The sequence below is a fragment of the Elephas maximus genome, chromosome 23 (assembly GCF_024166365.1).
Source record: "Elephas maximus indicus isolate mEleMax1 chromosome 23, mEleMax1 primary haplotype, whole genome shotgun sequence".
NCBI classification, from domain to species: Eukaryota; Metazoa; Chordata; class Mammalia; order Proboscidea; family Elephantidae; genus Elephas; species Elephas maximus.
The window spans coordinates 7,196,555-7,222,501 of NC_064841.1; the positions used below are offsets into that span (position 1 = coordinate 7,196,555).

The following is a 25,947-nucleotide window of genomic DNA, read 5'->3' on the forward strand; positions in this document are numbered from 1 at the left end:
GGCTAATAGATAAACAGAAACCACAAAGGGTTATTAGTATAATTCTCTCTATGGACTAAAAATTAGAGAAAAGATGAGAGCCAACATTTTCAGCATAGGACAGGAGTGTGAGCTGTACTGAGGCAGCATTCAGTATTTTGCTTAAAAGATTCAGGTCCTATCCCCACGGATGATTAAATATTCAATAATGAAAATACTATTAATCAGCACGCACCAGGATTCTTTCTCTGAAACTTTAATTTTATAGCGCGGGCTGCTCCTTAAGAAATGCCTGAGTTAGTTCAATACCTCCGGCAGGATTTGCCAGCCTGTACCCGAATACGGGTTAAAATGGGAGGAAACTCGTATCAATCTATTGGAATAACAGAGAAGCCATCAAACCATGTTGCATACATTTATTGAGTTTTTTTCAGCTTTGATTATCTAGGGTAGGTACAAGCCCATGACCATGATTATGCCGAAACTCTGCTGTTACCCTAAAGCAGATACACAGTTGCTTGTCATGCCTTGGACACACACACACACACACACACACACGTCCACACACACAGGATTCTGCACACTCCCGCATGCAAACACTATGCTATCAGAGGAAATGTACATTCCTTTTATTAAAAACACAGTGAAGCACAATAGTCTGGATTTTGTGAAGCTACTACCGATACAGATAAACCTGAGAAAGCTCAAATGTCAAGTAACACTGTTTCCATACCGCTCATCCGATGCACTATTAATCACAGAGAAATCTAGTTTACTTTTCTATATTAAAATCACAGATAATATAAAAATAAACATTTTTGCAAAAGCACTAAAACATACTGTAATTCAAATTCACACATTTTGATATATGATCTATATTCCCCTTCATATTAAGTTTTGATGATGTGTATAATACACTGTACAAAAGAATAAAAAAAACTGTAACAGAATTCAGCAGCCAAATAATACATCGTTGTCACAATAAAACTTGGAATTAAAATTACTAAAATTATCAATAGCAGTGCTGAACTTGCTAGTAGTGTGTTACTTAAAAATCCCATCGCAAAGCAATGAAGATTATATACTATTTCACCTGAAGAGGAAACACAATACAAACATTTAAGCAGAACTGAGCAGCCACAGACCGGTTGCGCCAGCTGCCTTTCTATTCCTACCTCTTTAAAGCTTTTTTCTTAAATTCTGATGTATCTATAATGCCCACTCCACCAGACTTCCAAAACCTAATAGAACTCTTTTCAATTTAAGACAGGCCTTTTGCATCTGGAAATGGAAGCTCTGCCACACTGGGGACAAAATTTTAAACCCCCTGGGTTGGTGACAGAAGAATATAAACTTTTCTATAATATCACATAAAATGCAGACAATACGGACCCAGTCTGCCTAAGATACTTTGTTACTAATGATTTTGTGACGATCTGACACCTAATTGTGTCCTTACAGAAAGACCCCTAACCAAAAAGGTAAACATGCAAAAGGATTTCAAAGGAAAACTCATCACTTGTGTCACAAAAGATTTTCATACTTTAGATCAAAAAAAAAAAAAAAACTAAGGACTTAAACATGTCAAGATACTGATTTTTAAAAGCATCATAATATACAACTCTCATTTTATCTCTGCATCATGTATCACGTGAAATACAACGTGACGCATTAACATTCTACATTTAATAAATATTAATTTACATCACTATGTTGGATCTCTCAAGAAAATTTTTCAATCTGTACAACTGAAGGACCGTGAGCTTCATCAATAAATACTATCAGGATAGTTACAATCTGACCAGGAAAGTTAAAGCCTCAAAAGATCTCAAGCTGGTATCACACGTTGAAGCGCTGTCACTGGCGTAATTACAGCTGCTGTAAGCGCTGGGCATCTCTTGTATCCAACCGCAGTCCAGTTCCTGTCTGAGGTGTCCAAGGAGACAGGAGATGATAGGTCATAGGTCCACACTGCAGCTGCTGACCTTGCAAGAATTTTCAGCCAAGGATTGGGACTGAAGAGTTCTGGATAATAACAGTGACAGATTTCACACATCTCAAGCTGTCTCCACTTTTCATGCTTTACCATGACCCCTAAAGCCCAGCAGATAGATGGCATCCAACCTTCTTAATCCATGCGGAGTGGTCTTGAAAGAGTCAAGAGTCCCACAGCTGAGTGGCAATGTCAATGGCAACTCTGAACCCTAACTCTCATGCCATATTTCGTCTTTTTAAAATCATTTCAGTGTAAACTCGAATTGATGTTCAAAGATGCTAATTTGTGAGCCATAGAACACATCGGACTTTGCATTAAATATTTTTGTAGTGTGAAATTTAGTTAACTGATAAGCTCTAGAGTTTGAGCTGTTCTTTCATCCAAAGGTCAGCAGATTTTTGCCTTTACTATTAAAATACTTATTCATATCATTATATGGCATAAATCAGCATTTCAACCCAAAGATCCCCATTTCATCCTGACCCTCTGTATATTTTCGTCGTTAGCACAGACTCTTTCCAGAGACCTCTTTTGGCTTGGAAGGAGCTGGCCAGATCATTCTTGTTTCTATTTGGTATGCATACGTATGTCATTGCTGTCCAGCATGGTGGATGCATGAAGCTAAAGAAGAAACACTTTGGAAAAAACATGCCAAGTAGCACAAGGACATTTCTAATCACTGTTCACCTCCTCACTGGATCCACACTCAGAGAGAAAGTTTTCTGGAAGCTGAAACAATGTATTAACACATACTCTAAACCAGGCTGAGCATCCTGAGACCTAAAAGGAAGAAAATGAAAGTTAAGCGTGAAGAAATACAGACGTGGATACCATTAGCCTTTGAATTCAAGGGTAGCTCAGGCTCTGGAATTTCCATTTTGATCTTATCTCACCCAGCAGGATGTTTGACAGGGTCGGTGGAATAATGACATAGTTCAGACTTTGTCTTTCAGGATTTCACAACACACAGAGCTGTTCCATCTCAAGCAAGTGAGAACCTGGCTAACTTCTTTCCTCCAAAGCAGGAGGTGTAGCTGGACATCTCCAAGGTTTCCTCTCAATTTGGTTTCTGTTGGTTCTATGCATCAAGAATGAACATTTTAAAAAGAACTTCTGCTTAGGAAAGCTAAATACAGCTCTTCTTCATTGATCTTAGTGGCTGGAGATTGGGTAAACTGAGGCAGCGCTAAGCATTAACTGAAGATCTCACAGCTATTCCATCCATTCAGGCACTGCAAGGACTGAAATCAAATCCTGGCTTTGCTGTCACTTTATTTCACGGGGCGTTAAGGTCCTTGCCTTAGCACATTGCCCCGTGCCACTTTCCTTACCAAGTGCTTTCAAACAACGTAGGGTGTAAGTTACCCCACCATCAGTTCCAGACACTGCCATTGGCTAGCCTTCACAACTAAAAATTCCTTCCACACTGGAATTACTTGTTTGGGGCTGTAAATTACGTTTTGCCCTACCTCAGCATTCTGCATGATATAAAATTGGTTCATGTCAAGGGCTAGATGGGCAGCCATTCCATATTCATTGAAAATTGCAGTTAAAGTTGTTGAAGTATTTTACAGATTTTTTTTTCTCTTATTACTGCCTGGCAGAGAGAAAATACAAAAGAAAACACTGACCAAGAGTTAGTAGTTTTGATTAGTAGTTTCTTAATTTTCACTGTAAGCTTTCCTCAGGTACTCAGATTTAGTTCTTCATATTTTTCTTTACCACATAATATTTGTCTTTTTTTCTTCAAACATGAGATGTAAAATCCATTAAAGGATTATAGCTTTTCTTTCTCTCAGCATCACCTATACAAATTCAGCCTGTTTCTTCATCTTCTTCTTACATATTGCATTTAACGCTCTCAAACAGAGCAAAACAGAGACTTTTACATACTGATTTCAATTTAAACTAAAGTCCTCATTCTAGAATGTCTTTGCCCATCCCCAGTTGCCTCTTACAGGTTTGCGAACATGCTTGCAGGCTCTGCATTATGGATACTGTCAGCCACCTCCCCCTCTGATAATACTATCCTCCTGCTGAAAATCCTCTCAACTTGCTAACAGTCATTCCACTTCATTTCAACTCTGGCCTGTAACTTAGCTGCGATTTTTCAAACTGTTTTTACAGATGTGAGTGCCCTGGAACACAAATCAACTCCTAAGGACTGCACAGCGGTGGTACAAGTCAACGCTCTTTATCATAGGAAGTCTCAGAGGTCGTGCCGTTCACAAGGAAAGTACGTACACTCGGATTATTCTGAAGGCATTTTTCCCTGAAGATAATTGATGTGGGCTTCCACCATCAAACATTTAGGACCCAAAGTATAGTGAGCAGCTTTCCAGAAATAACTAGGAAGCAATCACCTTCCAGGCTGTTAAATTAATTAACACTGACCTTTGTATTCACTTCTCCAAAGCTCACCAGCTACTACCTATGTTTGTAAGACCCCCAAACAGACAGCCAGCTCAGAGATCTTTCCGTGGGATACTGAGTGAGCTGAGTTTAGTATTTTGCTATACTGTACTAAATATGGAGGCGACTGGCCTAGTAGCACAGTGGTTAACTGCTTGGCTGCAGTTAAGGCCTTGGCTGCCAACTGCTCTGCTGCTAACCAAAAGGTTGGAGGTTTGAAGCCACCAGCTGCTCTGTGGGAGAAAAATGTGGCAGTCTGCAGCAGTCTGCTTCTGTAATGCTTTACAGCCTGGGAAACCCTATGGAGGAGGTCCACTCTGCCCTATAGGATCGCTATGAGTTAGGATTCACTAGACGGCAATAGGTTTCGGTTATTTATTTATTTATTTGTTTTTTTTGGTGTACTACATAGTTTTGAAGATGTAGAGTTCCGACCTGTTCCTAGCATGGGCTGTTAAAAAAAATAAATAAATAAAGGTTAGAGGAACCACAAACTCAAGTTTCAAGCACTCAGGTTGTTTTCTGAGAAATTATTAATATCAAAATTGCTCCAAGACTCCTGTGCACACACACTTTAAATGTTTATGTGGAGATCCAGAGAGAAGGTTGTAAGTTTTAAAGGAAGAAAAAAAGGTAAATGTTTAACTGGGGTAGTATAATTTACTACACATACTTCTAGTCAGAAAGAAGGGAGACTCTGAAAGGAAGCCCAAGCATGGACGTGGGCATTTCTCTACTTTTGTTGAACTTGTTTGGTCTGAATGTCCTCTAATCTCACTAGAAACTTAAAGGCGGGGGGGGGGGGGGGGGGGGCTTGGCTCTATTTTAGCATCCTACCATGTAACAAAAGTGAGGTTATGGGGGGGCGCGGTTCTTTTGCCTTCACAAGCTTGTATCTCCATTCTGCTTGAACTCGGATAAAATATTAAGGGTCATGTCTTCGCTCTTGGACTGCAAATTTGCCTCACTTCTTCTGGAAGCCTTCCTGGTTGCTCGGGAGAGTCTCCTTCTGAAAGTATCTCCGGCCAAGAAATAGAGAATAGGGTCCACACAGCTGTTCAGACTCGCCAGGCCTCTTGTCACCTGGTAAGTGGCATACACCTGGTCATTGAAAGCACACATTTCTGGGGTCTGAAAATCCAGCCGGGCCCTCAAGTTCATCGTTTTCATCACATGGAAAGGGATGTAAGACACAGCAAAAACCGTCAGTACAATAATCACCAGGTAAATTGATTTCCTCCTGAGAGGCGAGTTGTCCAGGTCATTGTAAATCAAAGCTTTCACAATTAATCCGTAACAGCCCAAAATCAGCACCAGCGGGACGCAGAACATGGCCACGGTCGTGCACATGCTGTAGATGAAATAACTTCTCAGGTAGTCGTCTGAGGTGGTGTCATAGCAGGTGGTTTTGTTTTTCCGGAGCCCGGTGCCCGAGTAGAAGAGGATGGGGGAGATGCCCACCACCACGGTGAGCCACACCAGCCCGCTGATGTAGACGGCGTTCTTCTTCTTGAGCCTGCCCAGCGACTTCAGCGGGTACACCACGCCGCTGTACCGGTGCGCACTGATGCAGGTCAGGAACAAGATGCTGCCGTAAAGGTTGACGTGGAAGATGAACCTCTGCAGCTTGCACATGGCGTCCCCGAAGATCCAGTCCGTCTTATTGAAGTAGTAGAAGATCAGGGCGGGCAGAGTCAGCACGTAGAGAAAGTCCGCCAGCGCCAAGTTGAACATGTACACGGAGATGCCGCTCCAGGGCTTCATGTGGAAGACGAACATCCAGATGGCCACGCTGTTGCCCAGGAAGCCGATGATGAACACCAAGATGTAGACAGCCGGCAGGTAGTAGAACTGGAAGCCGGTCTTGGTCAGGGAACATCGGAACGAAGCGGCGGCGGCGGCGGCGGTGGAGACGGCCGTGCTGTTCCCCCACGTGCTGTTCCCCCAGGGCGAGCCCGGGCCGGCCAGGAAGGCGGCGTCCGTCCCGTTGGGGACAGCCGGCCACAGCACCTCGGTCATTCTCTCCTCCCCGACTTAGGCGGCGGCTCCCACAGGCAAGCGGCGGCGAGAGGGCGGCGGCGGCGAGGGGCGCAGCGAGCATCGGAAAACCGGGCGGGCGGAAGGGAGCGGGCGCGGCGAGTCCTCCCCGAAAGGGCTGCGCGGGGGCTCGCCCAAGCTGGCTCCGGCCCCGCGCTCGCCGCGGGCCATGAAATCCGCCCGGGGCCGCGGCCGCGCCGGGCTGGCGGCCGGGCCAGCAACTTCCCCGCGCGGCTGGCAGCGCCGAGGTTACACAACAGGGCGCTCAGGGCACTGCTGCTGACAACTTTCCGACTGCGCCTTCCCGAAGGCCGGCGGATCCGCGCCGGAGAGCGCGCCCGGGGCGCAGCGAGGTCAAGCCAAACTCGCCCCGAGGCGCTCAGGCTTGGGAAGGGCGCGCCCCAGCCTCGTTCCCCCAGAGATCAACTTCGTGTGGGCATCGTCCTTTCCCTACCTTAGAAGCAGGCAGCTCGGCTTCGGGCCCCGCGCCCCTTTCTCCGCCCTCCCGCCTCCGCGCTCAGCCTCTAGGGGCCATCGGGGCGCGCGTGGCCGCAGACTCGTGCGCCTCTGGATCGCGTCCCATTCACTGTCTGTGCAGTTCGGGGCCTTTTCCCAGGCCGCCTCGGTCCGGAGTGCAGGGGGCGGGCAGGAGCGCTAGGCTCCCCGCGGGGGTGGGCGGAGTTTGGGCACCCGGGCGAGTCCGCGCTCCGCCGAGCGCCGAGGGGCGTGCCTCCGCCGGGCCCGCCTGGCAGCCCGCCCGCGCGCTCCGGGGCGCCGCCGGCAGTTGGGGCCGTCTTCGGGGGAGCCGATCTCCGCCTTGGCCGGGCGCGCTCAGCCGCTGCCCCGCCGCTGCTCGCGAGTCTGGTGAGGGCGAGGGGTGCGCGCGGTCTGGGCTGCCTGCCTGCGAGCGATTGGCCACCAGAGCTCCTTCGCTCTTCCGTCGGCTATCTCGGCAAAGTGAAGTTGCTGACATACAGGAAACCCTTAAGACAGCTCCGAGCCTTCTGCCTGTAGCCCCGAAGCCCACCGGTCCGCGCGACAGAAGTCTCCAGGGCCCTCAGAGTCTACACCAGGTGTTTGCAGGCTCCGAGCAGCCAGCAGTGCCCGGCCGGGAACGCCCTGGCATTGCAGAGCGCCTCGCATCGCCGGGGCGGAATTGCGGGCACATGCGGGAACCTTCTAGTTTCAGAGTTTTCCCGAGGGTGGCGGTTGGGGAATCCCTTTCTGCTCTTCCAGTCTGTTTTTTCTTTTTTTTTTTCCCCCTTCTTATTCCAATATTGTTTTTTGTAATTAACCAGTTTTTTAACAGAGTGACATAATTAGCAACATCAATGTGCGCATTTCCAAAGGTGCTTTGTCAAAAGATTGTCAGTCAATACTGCACGTTGTTTCAGCGCAATTTAACTTAATAGATACCTACCACCTACAAGACAGGCTCTCCAGATCCTCCCGTCCAGTACTTTTAATTAAACAAAAGAGGTTGCAATGAAAATATAATTTCAAAATCGTATTGGGAACACGTTGAAAATTAAATACGGTTCTGTGTAGACAGATGTAAAAGACAATGATGGCCCCAAAGTGATTATGGCATGTTTTTTGGGATTTATTACCAATCCTTATTTCGTTCAGTTAAAGAGATTAGTCACAATTACCTCTAGAAAGAACCTTAAAAATATAGACTGGGGACTTCCTTAATTACTATACTTATTGAAATCCTTTTTTGATACCTTGAATGTATCAAATTTTTAAGCGGTTCACTTCAAAATTTGAGTAAGTTTGATTTGAAAATAAATGGTTAGTTGTTCTCGGACACAGTTAAATGAAACCATGCAGGAATGGAATCTACTTCCTGACAATAATTAACAATATATTTTCTGTGACTATTAACAAAGGAGTTCTCTTAGAGGAAAAAGAAATTCCGAAAAGATAATGTCTCTATAATGTATGCTATAAAGATTTTCCTGTGGTCCCAAATGTTATATGATGATGTCCCCTTAAAAAATACCCCCAGGAAAACCTTGAGCTTTGAAAACACAAAGGAAAATACCCTGGAAGATCCAGACAGATCCTTTAGAGGAACACAGAAAGGACCATATCCGTACACATGGCTTCCTGAGTACTCTGGTATTTTGTCTTCTGGCCAGTTGAACAGCTTGACAAGCTACCATACAATTAAATAACTCAGATAAAAGGCCTGAGTGTTGGTTGCTATCTTGAAAACAGTCTTAATTGGAATGAATACAGCAGGCCTCGGTTTTTTCATCTACTGATATAAGAGAGTTAGACTGGATTCCTTCTAGTCCCCAACTTCTCTGATTCTCTAATTCAGAGCCCTCGCAGCAGGCAACATCTTCATGTTGGTTGATTAGGATGGCATTAGCTGGTATTACGAGAGAGAAAGAAGCAAAGAAAACCGTTAAGAGTTCCGTGAATACTCAACAGGAACCAACTCCTCACTCCTTTGCATTTTTCATTTGCAACCTAAGCAGTAGGTAACCCCACTGAGCAGCCTGTGGCAAGTGCGTTACCCCACAGTGTGGATGCTTTGAAATGTACACTTAGTCCAGATACCTTGAGCGCTTTCGGAAAACTGACACTTTACTAAGAATTTGGGGGTGGTAGTTGTGTCGAGTGCACCATAGACGTTTTTTTTTTAATGATGTAAAAAGGTAAATTTTGTAAATACTTTTGTTACATTCTGCACATTAAATAGATTTAACTACATCTCTATATTTTTTTAATATATTTTTTCTATGTTTAAATTATGTTTCAAATCAAAATTGTGCCTTGTGGATATTACATGTATTTAAAAATCATATGTGGATTACTTTTCTATTTGGAAAACACTTAGACTAGGTTTAATGAGAAAAAAAAAAAACTTATTTAACACCCAAAAACATATCAGCATTTATTGATGTTTGAACACCAATCATAAATGCCTTAAAACCAAACCCACCGAGTCAATTCCGACTCATAGCCATCCTACAGGGGAGAGTAGAACTGCCCCATAGAGTTTCCAAGGCTGTAATCTTTACAGAAGCAGCCTGCCGTATCCTTTTCTCAGGGAGTGGCTGGTAGGTTTGAACTACCAACCTTTCGGTTAGCAGCCAAGCACTTTACTACTGCACTACCAGAGCTCCTTGTAAGTGCCTTAAAGGTATGAAAAGAATATACTCCATATATTGAAGTGACTTGCCTCAACCATTCTGTGTTAATCTGTATTTGATTAATAATGTAAACTCCTGACTTGAAGGCATTTACAGTTTAGTCGGAAAAGCAAAGGCTGTACATAGCTAACAATAATACCAACATATAATAATATTCAACAATAATATACCTTTCCTATGCACTGTTCACAAGTAACAAAGATGATCTCCTTTAATTCTTAAAAATATTCTAGGATGGTAGTTGGCTATTGTATCCCCATCTTATGTGATGAAACTGAGGCACAGAGCAGTTAAGTAACTTGCCCATAGTAACACAGTAGAAACTGGAATTTAAACTAGATCATCTATGCCTAAAGCCCGTGTACTTAACCGTCACCCTGTGGTGAAATACAAACAGTGCAGGGCACGGATAGGCAGTCATCTTTTAGAGACTCGGACAGACTGAGCACAGAAAGGGTCATTCCTAGCAGCCTTCTATAAGAGAAATATTTGAGTCAGATTTTTAAGCTGCTATTGGTCAAAGAATATTTTAGAAGCTTCCCAAATATTCTACTTATCTTTTTCTAAAAATAGCCAACATTTAATATGCAATCAGAGGATAGACAATTCTGAGGAAGTCAGAGATCTTTGGCCTTCTCAAACTCATAAACAAAAAAGCTGCTTTTCTCATGTCTGTGTAGATTCTCATCACCATCTTCAGAAAAATCTCTTCTTTGCTCCTCCTTTAAAGTCACAGGAAATATAGCAATCACCGAAGATGGAAAGGTCATAGGGAAATAGTCTAATCGAGACCACAAACAGAAAAAAAATTCCGATAAACATAAAATATTCCAATTGTGATGATTAAGAATTGTGTGTCAGCTTGGCTGGGCCATGATTCTAGTGTTTATATGTGATCATTCCCATGATTAAATCTGCTGTGAGTAGCCAATCAGTTGAAAGGGCGTTTCCTTGGGGGTGTGGCCTGCATCCAAATATAAGTAGACATTGTGGTTCTTTGTTCTTTCTGGATCCTGCGCTGCCTCCTGTTCGTCTGACCTCTGGTTCTTGGGACTTGAGCTATCAGCTTATCTGCGGGTCTTGGGATTTGGATCCTGTAGCTGCCTCCTGTTCGTCTGACCTCTAACTCTTGGAACTTGAGCTATCAGCTTATCTGCAGATCTTGAAATTCATCAATCTTCACAGCCTGAAAGCGGGAGCCCCACTCTCCGACCTGCCAATCTTGGGTTTGCCAGCCCCTGCAGCTACATGAATTGAGAGAAGCCTCTATCCTGATCCATGGACTTTGGACATTTCCACCTCTACAATCACGTGAGCCATTTCCTTGATATAAATCTCTTTCTATATATATATTTATATGCTTTACTGGTTTTTCCTCTCTAGAGAATCCAGCCTAAGACACCAACTTTAAAGTTGAGTTGAAGAAACATAAGATTTGATTAACTAAATCACCGGTTCCCATTGAGTCAATTTCAACTCATCGCAACTCCTAAATCTAACTCTGGTGGCAGCATGAAAGAAGAAAGAGCCAATGGGCAGGACAGCTGTTAGGAATTTTCAGGTGAGAGAGAATGAGACCCTGATTTAGGAGATAAGGGAATCATTTGAGAGACTCTTTTAAGTTTATCAACTAAGATGTGACAACTTCTGAGATGCATCTGTTGAAAGTAAGGAGGCCCCTCCTTCCCCCAAGATGAAAATAGGAAAAGGAGGAAGTCTGAGGAATTCATAGCTGAGTCCTTCAATGAAGGAGAAGGAGAGAGGGCTAGGGTGGAGTGGAATTGGAGAGGGAGTGTACTGAGTAAGAATAAAAGGACTGTCCCATGATGTGGAGGGCCCAGCTGTTCTATAAATTAAGACACTTGTCATGGATCCAATCAGTAGGCTTCCGGAAATTTATTTCATTAAGAATCACAGCAGGGGTATAGGACACAGAATACAGGCAGCAGGGTTGACCCAAGGTTGGGGTGAGAAGAGGTGAGGAGAGCAGGGCAGGGCAGAGGTAAGAGAGAAGGGAGAGGAAAAGAGGGGAGGAGAGGAAGAAGAGGGAAAGGGAGGAGGGGAAGAAAAGGGAACTGCAGGAGAGGAAACACTCAGGTGCGGAAAGAAGGGAAGGCAGGATATTTGCACGGTAAGGGGAGGGGGAGACCTTTGGAAATCTCAGTTCTTGATAAATCTCTGCACAGAGCTTTTCAGTCATCAACGTTTAAATCTCCATGTTTGTACGGAGATCTGGTAGGTGAGATGACAAAGGCTACACAGTCCTGTTCCTATTGAGTACTTGCCCCTTGGAAGGCAACAATAAGCCACCAGCTAAAGAGCCTTCTTTAGGTTTTCCATCTGTGCCGCCAAATCACTTGCAAGAGCCTGTAAAATCCCAGGCCACTTACGTTTGCTTCCATCCTTCAGAAAGTTTCTTGCTCCCAGAAGTTGAGTATCTAAAGGAACCACTTTTCTGTATTCCGTTTCTTGATATTTGGTTCACTTAGCCCTCTCTACATGAAGTCCTGGTCTTGGAATATTTTTAAAAGAATGTTTGCTAAATCCAGAATAAATCCTAGCACATGCGTTTAAACACTCCAGTCATGGCTTGTAGCCTCAGCCTTTCTCTAAGCATCCTTGCCTGATAAATATTCCTTTTCCTCCCTTGTCTCTGACCTCGCAGGCTTTCCAAAGACATGTCTTAGAACATTCGCTGATAACAGATTAGAAATTCTATATTGCATACCAGTTATCTTACAATTTCTCTATGCACTTAGCTTTTTAAAAAGACAGAGAAATAAATGCTCATAAAGCCTGTGGGTGCACAAATACTTCAGAGCTAGTTATTCAAATCTGAGGTCTGGTACCTTAATTGTGAACCCTTAGAGGGTTTCCATGGTACCACACAGGATGAGAATATGGCATTATTTGAGAGTTACTTTCCATCGTTATCATATTCATCATAAATAAATTATTAACTTTTGGTACATCTACATTTTGAGTACTTAACCTAAATTCCAAAGAGGCAAATGAAACTCAGGAGTAAAAATAAAGAAATAGCCCTGTTTTCTTATGTAAGTCACATCCTTCCATCAGTTCATTTCTGGGTGTTGATCTCAATTATGCCCCAAGTGTTCCACATTTTTCAAGATCAAATTTAATAGCTGTTGGTGTCACTCATGTTTCAGGTTTTGGAATCCAGCTCTGTAAAGAGTTGGTAACAGGTTTCCACCAGTAGTATCCAAAATGGAACCAACTTTAAAGAGGAGAACATTGTATCGTTTATTATAAATACTTCTGGTACTTTTTTAGTTTAGACTCTTGTCTAAAGGCTGGCTGAATGGGCTGATTACAGAGAATCTTCTTAAAACAAGCCAAATTTTAGACACTTCTGGAAAGAAATCTGGGTAGCCGAAGTGAGTACCCAATGAGTCAGCCTACAAAGATGGAATACTCTTGCTTATTAAAAAAAAGAAAAAAAGTAAAATCAAATAAAAACCAATATAGAAGTGGTTATTTGTAGTTGGAAAAGAAACCAAATAGAGACTAGGTAATACTTCAGGCAAGAAAACAGTCAGTAGCTTCTTGATAAATTCTTGTGTTTTCAATAATAGGGTTTTGCTAAACCCCAGAGCCTTACATTAGCTCTGATTTTCTTCATCTTTCAGCCTTTGTTCTAGACACCTGATACCACAGCTAGATATTTATCTTGGACACTACGTCATAATGATGATAACCACCGACTAAGTAAAACACGATCTTCCTCATTGGCACCATCTTTGAGTCTCTTACTGAAGGCTTTCACAAACTCGAAGGTGCATACACATCACCTGGGGATCTTGCTAACATGCAGGTTCTGATCCAGTAGAGGTTGGGTACACTCCAAGACTCTGTTTCTAACAAGTATCCAGTTGATGTTCAAGCTGCTCACCCAGCCACTAAGCTCTCAGTAGCAAGGTTTTATCTGATCCTGCCTGACGAGGCTGTGCTGTGCAATTTAAAAATGTGGTAACTGTTCCTGTCCAAGGACTAAGTCATACATGTTTAGGAATCTGGAATTGTGATGCATGTACTTCACATGGATTAGCTCACAGCACACAGGTAAACACAGGCTTGGAGAGAAAGACAGAAATTGGTACAAAGGTCAGTTTGGGCCACTTACCAGCTGTAATAGATACACTTGGGTAATCACCACACCTGTCTTGTGCCGGTGTTATTATTTAATAACCCCTATATCAGAAGATTGCTGTGCGTGTATGCCCAGCACAGAGTATGTGCACAACTAATGATAGTGATCATTATTATGGTTATTATTATCATCATTGCTTGTAATTTTCTCTGAATGGATATGTCTTGATAAGGGGGCATTTGGATGTAAGACGCCAAATCCCTTGAAACCAGCTTGATCAAATAAAGTGACTCTTTATTTGCTTTTGGTATAACCTGACCCTATGAATGCCAGTAAATTTCCATTAGTCCCTAAACTAGCCCAAGCCAAATTTGGCCTGCCCTGCATGCACAGAAGGGCCAGCTGTGACCGCTAATTGACCTCAACAGAGGACGCAGCAACAGGAGGAACCAATCAGAAGGAAAGTCATCACACAGACCCTACTCCAAAGCAAGAGGTTCCAATAAGAACCAGTCACCCCCTGTTTCCTGGCCGCCTTCTAGAATGTTTCCTCCCAGGACACCTCAGTGGCCACCATCTTGCTGCCCAAATCACATATAAGCTCTGCTTCCCCATAGCTCTGGGAGCCAGATCTGAGGAGCTTCCTCCCAGCTCCTTGCTCTGCGCATTGCAATAAAGTTACTTTCTCTTTCTCAAAGACCGGTGTCCAGATAATTGGCAAGTCTGAGCGTACCAGACATGGAACCACCTTCTAGGATTCAGTAACATTGGCAAGGTACAACAGTATGAGTGTCATAAGGAAGTAGGTATAGGAATTTGAAAATCAGAGATTTTATCTACTCTACTTCTCCAAAGACCCTTTCTTTATTCAACTGTTTGCTTTTCTCTCCTTCCTTCTCTTCCCCTCACTCCTTCCCCCACCCCACCCTCGCACCCCCCTCCCCATCTCTCTCGCTGTTGATCAGTTTTTTCTCTTTTCGCATGGGCATAGCTTGACATGGGCACTCAATACCTGGCTTTATTTTCAATGATAAATTCCTGGGGAAAAAATCTGAATGACATGGTCCAGTTCACTTTGGCCTGAAGGAGTAGAGAATAGGCTGACCATTGGAGCCCTCACCCAGGGCTGAACAACAGACTCTAATGGGAGAGAAAAGAAGGGTGGGCTACTTCTCTTAGAAGGGGAAATGGGAGCAGGAAGGATGTGATCAAGCAATGAAATCGTTATCATCTCTGGGGTAGAAGGCAGTGTGGCCGTGGGTGTGATTGGTGGGTGGGGAGGAGACAGGAGGAGAAGAAGGATTTCAGGAAAAGCAATTGTCACAAGCAAACCCACAGTCAGGGGGGTGGAGGATGGATGGTGCTTGCAGCCATACAGAGGCTGGTGGGGGAAACACTGCTCTGACAGTGATGAGAGCAGACCCTGGGAGCCGACTGCATTCTTCTGCCTTGCTTTGGTGGACGGTCTGGTGAGAATTTATGACCAACAGAGCAGCCATGTATAGATGTCCAGGGAAAACGGAAGGACTGAGCAGAATGAATGAACTGAGAAGGAAGAAGGCAGAAAAATACTGTTGTCTCATCTATTTTGTCTGCAAGGGCATTAGGAGGCAACTGTGAAAAAAAGAAAGGAATTACTGCATTCTTGCTAGGATGATGGAAGGCTTCCTTTGATAAAAGATAAGTTATAAGGTTCTGCTTCGTTCATGGAGACCCGTTTCAGGGCATGTAATCACTATTGGGACCCTAATTATTAATTCATTTGTAACTCAATGGACATATTGACAGTAATTTGAGTCGCTGGAAATAAAGAGTTTGACATGATCTTCAGAGCAGCAGAGAAATGGAATTTGATTTGGAGGATGAGTGGCTCAGAAAAAAGTGGAAAGCAAGGCTGGAAAACCTTTGTGGTGATTGCATTAGCCAGCCATGGCTAGAGGCTCTGTTCATTCTCCTTAGACGTGAAATCTTAGTTGTACGAGACATCGCCATTTCCTTTAGGAAGATACCATGAGAGAGTACCATCACCAATGAAAGTGGTAGGCTGGTGTTTGGATGAGAAAACGTATGTGTGAAGGACAGCTGTGGCAAGGAGAGATGAGGTTAAATACTGATCAAATACTTTTCATTCAGAAACAAAGATAACTACCAGCACGCAGACACTCAGAGATGTACCAAAGATAGGCTTCACAAAATTATGGAATTAGTGTGAAGTTAGTAAGGAAAAGTGGTTTGGAATGGAGGATAAGGTTGTTGCTTTTGGTTAAAAAAAAAAAATACTGTAAAGAATTGTGCTGGGGAGGAAGGTCACTTTATAGTATACACCCAAGAGCATGTTATAATCAACGAAAGGGGAAATGAAAAAAAGTAGGCTGGTAACATCTGCTCAGAATGAACACAGGAGAAGGATGTAGGACTCTAAAAGAGAGGAAAGATATAGAAGAGGCATTTTAAGTGCAGAGGGGAGAAACAAAGCAGTTGCAGCTCAGCTCTGGAAGGGAAAACGCACAGGGAAACAGACACAGTAGTGATCACGAACGAGCGGCACTTCCATAAAACAGATGGGACGCGAGAAAAGGAGGCCAAGTCTCCTTACCTCAGAAAAGACTATTTTATTTACAAGTACATAGAGGTAAGTATAAAGAAGGGAAGGGGGCTCATTTCCCTTTCCTCATGGAAGGAAAGACTGAGGAAAATGAATGTAAAATCTGAAGATTAAATAAACAAAAACAAAAACCCCAAACCCATTGCCATCAAGTCAATTCCGACTCATAGCAACCCTATAGGACAGAGTAAAACTGCCGCATAGGGTTTCCAAGGAGCGGCTGGTAGGTTCAAACTGCCGACCTTTTGGTTAGCAGCCAAATGCTTAACCACTGCACCACCAGGATTAAATATACAATATTAAATATTATATTAAATATATTAAGTATGAATAGACTATATGAGGAAATTGATATAAATTCTCAAAGAGGAGAGGCAAAAGGAAGAAAGGAAAGAAGAAAAAGGAGTCCACAGTAAAAGAAAACTTGCCCATCAAAGAAATCTTTAAGTCCTGATAAGCTTCTTACAGTTTATCAGTCTAGAAAAAGCAGAATTTAAAGTTACATATAATACGAATAACGTCAGGTCTCAGAAGGCTGATTACAGCCCCTTGAGATGACAAACGTGTATGTGAGTGTTTATGTTGTAAAGGAAGCAGGACAGAGGATGCAGGAAGGGGACCTGTCCTGGCTCTTCAGGACAGGAAGCTGGAGAAGGGCTATTGATTACCAGGTGGATGTTCTAAAACGTTGCTGGGAAAGATGTGGCCAGATGCCAAAGTGACAGTGCCAAAGAAAGAAAGAAATGAATTCCTATCAGGCTTGGCCATTCCAGAAGTGAAGAGTGTGAGGACATTTTTAGAGGGAAGAAAAGTGTTCTTGTTTTAACAGCCTTAGCTGAATTCTTTCTGTAGACCGTCTGAGCAGACTTCGTTTTCTATACTTGCTGGCTTATGGTAGGCTATTTGAATGACAAATGTGATAAAATAAAGAGGTTAAACAATAATTTTTCAAACACAGTCATTTCTAATAAAAATGACTCAACTAATTACCCAGGAGCACAATTATTATGGGAGGAAATAAATACTGCAGATAAATCACACACACACACACACTCTCACTCACACACCACACACAAGCACACACACAAACACAGAAAAAAACAGATGGAAAATTCTATACCCTCGGGTGGCCAATGTTAACATCTGCTCATCCAGAGACTTTTTCCCCTTTCAATTATATTCATATGAATATATATATATATACATACATATATATATATTTTGAAACCTTGGTGGCGCAGTGGTTAAGAGGTATGGGTGCTAATCAAAAGGTCAGCAGTTCAAATCCACTAGGTGCTCCTTGGGAACCCTATGGGGTAGTTCTCTGTCCTATAGGGTCACTATGAGTTGGAACCGACTCGACCGTGACAGGTTTGGTTTTTTTTTAAATATACTTACCTTTTAAATTGGGGTCATACCATATATGTTTACATATATACATAACATATATGTTAGTATATGTACATATCTTACCACTTTCTTAATGGTGTGTAATATTGCCACCATGCCAGTAATATTGTTGAAAAGGTAAAGGAAAGAAAACTGAACAGCTAGAATTGCTAAACAGGAACTGCTCCACAACGGCGGGGGCTTGATACCAAAACACAGAGAAGCACTATCTGTCTTAGTCATCTAGCGCTGCTTTAACAGAAATACCACAAGTGGATGGCTACAACAAAGAGAAATTTATTTTCTCACAGTCTAGTGTATTACAAGTCCAAATTCAGGGCATCGGCTCCAGGGGAAGGCTTTCTCTCTCTGTAGGCTCTGGAGGAAGGTCCTTGTCCTCCATCTTCCTCTGGTCGAGGAGCTTCTCAGGCGCAGGGACCCCGTGTCCAAGGACACGCTCTGCTCCTGGTGCTGCTTTCTTGTTGGTATGAGGTCCCCCTGTCTCTCTGCTTGCTTCTCTCTTTTATATCTCAGAAGAGATTGGCTTCAGACACAACCTAATCTTGTAGACCTCATCAGTATAACTGCTGCTAATCCATTTTATGACATCATAGAGACAGGATTTACAACACATGGAGAAATCGCATCGGAAGATAGAACAGCAGACAGTAATACAATCATACAAGGGAATCACAACCTAGTCAAGCTGACAGATATTTTGGGGACATAATTAAATCCATGCACAATAAATGCATGAAGGGAGCTGGTTTCCTTAAGAGATATCATGGTGCATCATTTAAGCTTAGATCAAGAATTTGAATCAGGCAAATCAAAATTTTCTCTCCAAGAACAGACAAGAATAAGGCTCTTACCTATTAAGTTACTGCAAAAAATAAAAGCATTAAGTCAAGGACAAAGATCATAAATCTAAAAAGGAATATAAGGCAAGTTAAATACAAAGAAATGTCAAAGGAAATCAATACTCAGAAAAAGGACACTGCTGGATTTGATGACAAGGATATGAAAAAACATCAAAAAGCTATAGGAAACAAAACTAGGGCACAGAAGAGCCATCATGCAGAATGTTTTGTAGAAAACCAAGAACTTCTAATTAAAACCAATATAGGAAAACATGGCAGTTCTCCAAAAGAAGCATGTAAATATAAAGTCCCTCCCAGTAATAGGATGCCTTATAGAAAAAGATCTGGGAGCCAGATGGCTGAGATTATTGGATGAGAAGGCACAGGAAAGGAACTGGGAGATGTAAGCAAGATGGAGGCTTAAATAAAAATTCATTGGGTATTATTAAAAGGAAAAGAAAGAATTCCAAAGTCTTAATCACAGAGTTAAAATCCGTCTGGGAAAGCAGAAATGCTGATGCCTCCATATGAGCAAAAGAGACAGAAGGATGTGCCAACTGGAAAAGCCACATTATAGAAAAGATGGGAAAACCACATCACAGAAAAGAGGAGGAAGAAGAAGTGGAAGGGGAACGAGAAATCTAAGAAATTGGTTTTCAAAGTCATGCAAATTGTTGGTTAGGGAAAAGTGGTAAATGCCTATGTAAGTAGAACTTTTAAAGGCCATATATAACAGTAGATATATAAAGATAAAATATTACATATAAAAAATAAACATCAAAACACAAATACTATTACCTTTGCTAAGCTCTGGACTATGAGTAAATGGAATCCATTAGGTCCATTGTATTGAAGATACAAGGGTTACTCCAATGCTTTCTCTATAATGGTATCAAATTAAGAAGGCTAGACAGGGACTCACAGATTGGTTGGCTCTAGTTTATTCTTCTTGCAGACAAAGTCATCTAAAATGGGGCGACAGCCTCCAGTTCTAGCTAGTGTAAGCAACCCAGTGCTTTCAATAGGACACTTGCTCTTTCTTAATAACGAAACGTCAACATTACATTTGTATGTGTGTGGTAGGGGAGAGGAGAGGAGCTTTATAGCAGCTAAAGACATAGGGGCATCACAGTGTAAACCCCAGTGAAAATAGCTGGAGTTTCCTTGTATCCTTAATGGAGGGAGTGGGCCAATAATTACCTAGTCATTCTCCACTCTTACTCGTAACCCTTTAAACTTTGCTTTTCCAAACTCAACAATGTGAACTCCCAGTATAGTTCATAACTCTTGTGTTTCTTCTCTGCGAATTTTTTTTTTTTTAAATAGAGACAACTGACAAAATGTCTTAGTCATCTAGTGCTGCCATAACAGAAATACCATAAGTGGATGGGTTTAACAAGGAAAAATTTATTTTCTAACAGTCTAGTAGGCTAGAAGTCCAAATTCAGGGCGTCAGCTTCAGGGGAAGTCTTCTCTCTGTCAGCTCTGGAAGAAGGTCTTTGTCGTCAGTCTTCCCCTGGACTAGGAGCTTCTTTGCACTGGAACCTGGGGTCTAAAGGACAAGCTCTGTGCCCAGTGCTTTTTTCTTGGTGATATTGGATCCCAGTTCTCTGCTTGCTTCCCTTTCCTTTTATCTCTTGTAAGATAAAAGGTGGTGCAGGCTACACCCCAGGGAAACTCCCTTTACATGGGATCAGGGAGGTGCCCTGTGAAAGAGTGTTACATCCCACCGTAGTCCTTCTAACCACTGGCAGAGATTATGATTTATAACACACGGGAAAATCACAAAATGGAGGACAACTACACGTGGCCTAACCAAGTTGACACATATTTTGGGGGGACACAATTCAATCCATTACACAAGATGAGGTATTTTCAAATTTGTAGATTTGGATTACTATGCAGGAATGAAAATAAAAAAGATACTGTCTAAACCTTGGGACTCTAAAATATCACAGGCTGTAAAAAAAGTAGACTAAATAGTAGATTTAAGCTGTAGCGCTCCCACTGTCTGACAATGGACGCTCAGCTTCCTTGTGCACAGTTTTCTTCGTCTGTAAATTGGGAACATTACTTTCTGTATGTATCCATTTCTTGGGATATTTTGAGAATTAGATAATAGACTTGCACTCTGAGCTATCTGAAAGAGCCAATGCTACAAGAATTAAAGGGAGTGTTGTTTTCAAACCTTGTGCTTTGCAACAGAACAGTTTGGGTATTTGATCTTCTATACCCAGCCAATTATGTACTCTTTAAAGAGCATCTATTATAAAAGTCTTCCCTAGGAACTGTTTTCACTCTTTACTGCATCAATACTTAATAACATGGGACCTGGACTCTTACTTGATTGCGGGATACTTCTTTTGAAACACCACAACAAGGAAGTGGGTAATATGAGTCTGTTTGCAGCAAAAATATTTTTCATTCTCTTTCTATTTCCTAAAATAGGACTTTCATCAAGTTTTGGGTTCTCAAAGGACTTATTTTCTCTCCTATTTCATTGACATTTTTCAAGGCTTTTTATAGCAGGCCCAAATCTCCCTTTCCAAGCTCTATCCTCCCATCAAGGCAATATCCTCTGTTCCCCATGCAGTCTGATGATTCTGGCCTCTGAACTTTTCTTCATGACATTCATCCTCCCAACATGGTCCTCCCTGCCTTTTCAATTTTATTCACCCTTCGATGCCCTTGAAAGACTGATGCAGTGAAAGACTCTCTCTCTTTTGATATGTGTATAAATATAAATTTATATATATATATATATGTATATATATATATATATATGGGAGCCCTGGTGGTGCAGTGGTTAAGAGCTACGGCTGCTAACCAAAAGGATTGCAGTTCTAATCTACTAGCCACTCCCTGGAAACTCTATGGGGCAATTCTAATTTCTCCTATAGGGTGGCTGTGAGATGGAATCAACTTGAATGGGTTTGTTTTTTGTTTTTTTTTAGTTACCCAAAGATGCTCTGAAGAAAACCCTGGTGATCTAATTCCGAAAGGTCACAGCCTTGAAAACCCTACGGAGCAGAGTTCTACCCTGACACACGTGAAGTCACCATGAGTCAGAATTGACGTGACAACAAATGTTTATATATATGTGTGTGTGTGTGTGCGTGCATGCATGCACGTACATGTGTGTATAGGTTTATATGATATTTTGTATTCAAAGCTAATAATAAAATGTTTATTTGTAATTTATTTTAACTCCCTGTAATATTCAAGGGGAAACCCTGGTGTTGTAGTGGTTAAGTGGCACAGCTGCTAATCAAGAGGTCAGCAGTTCAAAGCTACCAGCCACTCCTTGGAAACCCAATGGGGCAGTTCTACTCTGTCCTATAGGGTCACTGTGAGTTGGAATCAACTCGACAGCAATGGGTTTTCTGATATTCAAAGCTTTTATGAGATTGTTTTATTAAGCGCTCAAACTCTCTCCCCTCTCTCTTTGCCTGATGTGAAGCCCGCTGCTTTACAACCAACGCCCTGGGGGAACTACTAGGGTGAGGAAGAAGAAGAGAAAAATGATAGATTTAATACCTACTAGCTTGTATTACTTTGCATGCTAAAAGACAACTCTTGCAAATATTTTCTTCCCCAGCATCTTAGAGTAAAAATATGTTTCTAAGGGTGGAATTACTGTTTTTTGCATAGATTGTGTCTACTTTTTCCCTTAAAAAAATTATAGAATTTTTTTTAAAACTCTGTTCTGCAGTTGATGCCAATCATTAAAAAAAAAAAAAAAGATGGAGTTTATGATGAGAACAAAGTAAAAATGGTATGTTTCTTGTACGTAACATCTTCATTTTGCTATGAGAAAACTGTTTAATTTGTTCAATATTTATTGAATATAGGTAATGTGTAAGTCATTATATATATATTTTGAACCTTCAATAATATACATTAATTTCATTAGCTACATGTCCATTACATAATTGATTCTTTATCAATTAAGCAAAAATTATTAATTTTATTTTTATTAAAATGTTAATGTTCATTTTAAAATGAAAATCGACTCTTCAACTATCTTCAAAAAAGTATCTAATGAAAGTAGAGAAGAACCCTAAGTAACAGTGTATGCGGAATAGTAGTATTTAAAACATACTCTGTAAGAGTTAATCATAACATAATTTCTGAGGATTTGCTTTAGTTATTGTGGGTATCTCTCTCCCTTTCTAATACACTGTTAAAATATAAATAAAGGATAAAAAAATGCATCAGTCCACAAAGGATAAAGAGAATGCAGATGAGACATTAGGGAATGAGAGATTTAAATGAATTTTTGGGAGTAATGTTAATGAATTTAACAGAGAAAAGAAATCTATACTCCGAAGTGGAGAACTTCCCTAGGAAGTTGACAAATTTATCACTAAAAGGGTCACCATTTGAAACACCAAGTACTAATGGAAGGGGAGAAAGGGGGTTTGGTTAAAAACCTGTACAGGGTGGAGGAGGGGAAGCTTAGGTTTGGGACTCCGGGTCTCTTCTCTCGCTCTGCACTCTTCCCATACGCCCTCACTGCACCTCTCCTCAGTGCTCCTCTCCTTCCCATCAACCCCCAACTCTGAAACTCTGAACTAGGAGTCCTGAGGCTCAATGGAGGACTGTGGTGACATCAGGCCTGCTCCCGGGAAGATCAGTTAAGAAGCTGTACTATAAACTGGTGAGCTTCCCACGATTTTGCAAGCAACTAGCAGGCAGGATCCTTCACACATCCAAGCCCCAGTCCAGGCAGATGATTCGTTGATGCCCCTCTAGTGATTCAAAAGTCCCTCCCTCCAACCCTACTCCTTACCCAAAATAAAGATTTGCTGGATACTAACATCCCTCAATTTAAAATTTAAATATACAGCCAAGGGTCTCTGATTGCTTGAGGAAGGCCTTCAGTCTGAAAGGAATGGATCAAAACAAACGAACATAAAAAGGAGCAAAGACAGTGAAGGAATCAAAAGAAAAATTTAAAAGAAAACTATAATATCTTCAGAGAGTTAAGAGGTATCTGTCCATAAAAAGGAATATAATACCATGAAAAGAATGATCTAACAAAAAAGATCTCTTGGATTAAGTCAGAGAAATATCCCTAGATAGGAAAAAAAAGAGACAGAGTTACTAAATAGAAAAGAGAATTAATAGCTCAATCCAGGAGGTCCAGTATTCAAACGATAAGTGGTCAAGAAAGAGACAACAGGGAAAATGGAGAGGAGGAAATGAAACTGCACGTGTTCCCAGAAGAAAAGGGAATAATGAATGATAAGCACAAAGCATTAAAAAAAAAAATCAAGGCACATTCTTGTAAAAATTCAGAAAACAAGGTACAAAGGGGAGTTCCTAAGAGTTTTCAGAGGTGGGAAAAATGATACACGCAGAGAAATAAATTTAGAGTGTCACTAGCATCTTCAATACCCATCGCCATGGAGTCCAACCCAACAGGACAGAGTAGAACTGCCCCCATACAGTTTCCAAGGAACACCTGGTGGATTCGAACTGCTGACCTTTTGGTGGGCAGCCAAGCTCTTTACCACTGCACCACCAGGGCTCCTGTATTTTCAATAGCAGCACTAATTGCTAGAAGAAAGAGAAGCAGTTCCCTAAAATTCTGAGGGAGGATAATTTCCAACCTAAAATTCTCAGCCTAGCTAAACTATCATACAAGTATGAAGGGAGAATAAGGACATTTTCAGAAATGCAGCGTCTCAACAATCAACCTCCCTTGACCTTTTTCTTAGAAGGTACTGAAGGATGTATTTGAGCAAAATGAGATAGTAAAACAAGACCTAGGATGACATAGGTCCAAGAAAGACATGATCTAACACACGAAAATTGTAAATAAAGTCCCAGGATTACAGATCTGTACCAGATTCAGAAAGAAATCAGTCTAATTTAGAGTAGGAAAGATAAATGCATTCAGAAAACAATCCCTATGAAAAATACCAATGGAACTAATACGTTATGTGATGAGCCACTGTTTGGAAAAATCAGTAAGTATTTGACAAATGTGTTGAAGAAGTTAGGAAAAATAATTTGCCACAGGAGCAAAGAAAGTTTAGCAAATAAAAAGATAAGTCTGTTATTAACTATGGAAACCCCGGTGGTATAGTGGTTAAAAGCTGCAGCTGCTAAACAAAAGGTCAGCAGTTTGAATCCACCAGGCACTCCTTGAAAAATCCTAAGAGTCAGAATGGACTGGACGGCAATGGGTTTGGTTTTTTTGGTTTTATTATTAATTACAAGGAGGACGTTTGTACAAGATAGGGTTGATAACACAGTGAGCAATAATTGTATATTTACAGAAAATCAACACTATAAGCATCACTGAATATTGAGATAAATGCCTAAAGAAAAAGTTTAAAAAATGAAAGTTTTTTTTTTTCTTGGAGAGAAAGATTTTGGGTTCAATAAATTTGACCAAAGGATTGCTGTTTATTATTATTATTTTAAGCTTCTTACCACTACGTGTTTCTTGCGCCTGTTTGCATCTTAGTTACCTAGTACTGCCATAACAGAAATACCACAAGTGGGTGGCTTTAAAGAACAGACATTTATTTTGTCGCCGTCGAGGAGGCTAGAAGTCCGAATTCAGGGTACGTCTCTAGGGGGAGGTCTTTCCTGGTCTATTTCAGATTCTAGCAGCTGAGGACCATCCTAGGTGTTCCTGGGCTTGGGAATGTGTCTGTCTCTGTCATTTACCTTCCTCTTCCCCCAGTGTGTGTCTTGTCCTCTATTCTGGTATTTTTATAACTCAAAGGTGCCACCCTATGCTGGCAACACTTCATTAACATAACAAAAGAAAAGGGGTTAGGATTTAAACACATATTTTTTGGAGGGGTGGGCAGGAGCGGGGAGATGCAATTCAATTCATAACATGTGGCTTTGGTAAAAAATAATAATAATAACAACAATAAAATATAATCAAGAGTACAGATTGCATTTTTAAAATCCAGTCTTTGGTGTCACTTTTAAAGCAACGTAAGCACAGCGTGTCAAGGAAGTAATTTTATTTCTGATGATTCAATACTCAACAGAGATCCAGGGTCAGTCATTACGGATGTCAACTTTAGTTGTATAAATAGAAACTGTAAAAGAGACTGTAATTGATATGTAGCTAATCTAGGACGTAAGTAAAAAAACAAAATCCTGTTTTCTTTCCTTTGATAAGTGATTGAACTATTTTTATTTTCTCAGGTTGCAGGAAAGTTAATTAGTGAAATACGATTTTGAGTTAATGTAGCTAGAGAGAATCTAAATTAAATGAGGCTTACTTTTATATTTCTTGAGGAGGGAGTTACTTTTATTATTATGACAGTGCAGTGCTACTGATTCTTTATTGATTTCCCAAAACATAGTTTTTAAGATTGTGTCTACAACTGCCGAATATATTTCACTGATATGTGGCT

The 25,947-nt window shown here is 41.5% G+C and overlaps 1 protein-coding gene across 3 annotated transcripts in view; it reads right to left on the reverse strand.

Annotated features, from left to right (window-relative positions):
* Positions 1-290: 290 nt before the first annotated feature.
* The window catches only part of P2RY1 (purinergic receptor P2Y1), a 297,571-nt gene continuing 271,914 nt past the window's right edge, over positions 291-25,947 (reverse strand). For 2 of the 3 annotated variants that reach the window (XR_007515081.1, XR_007515082.1), the window contains one exon: positions 291-2,755. Coding sequence is in view for 1 of the 3 variants with exons in the window: in XM_049867464.1 (XP_049723421.1) it covers positions 5,270-6,406 (1,137 nt within the window). In the remaining 2 variants the exon portion in view is untranslated. Of the gene's footprint in view, positions 2,756-5,224; positions 7,079-25,947 lie in introns of those variants that run through there. The other variant, XM_049867464.1, reaches the window with a different exon arrangement.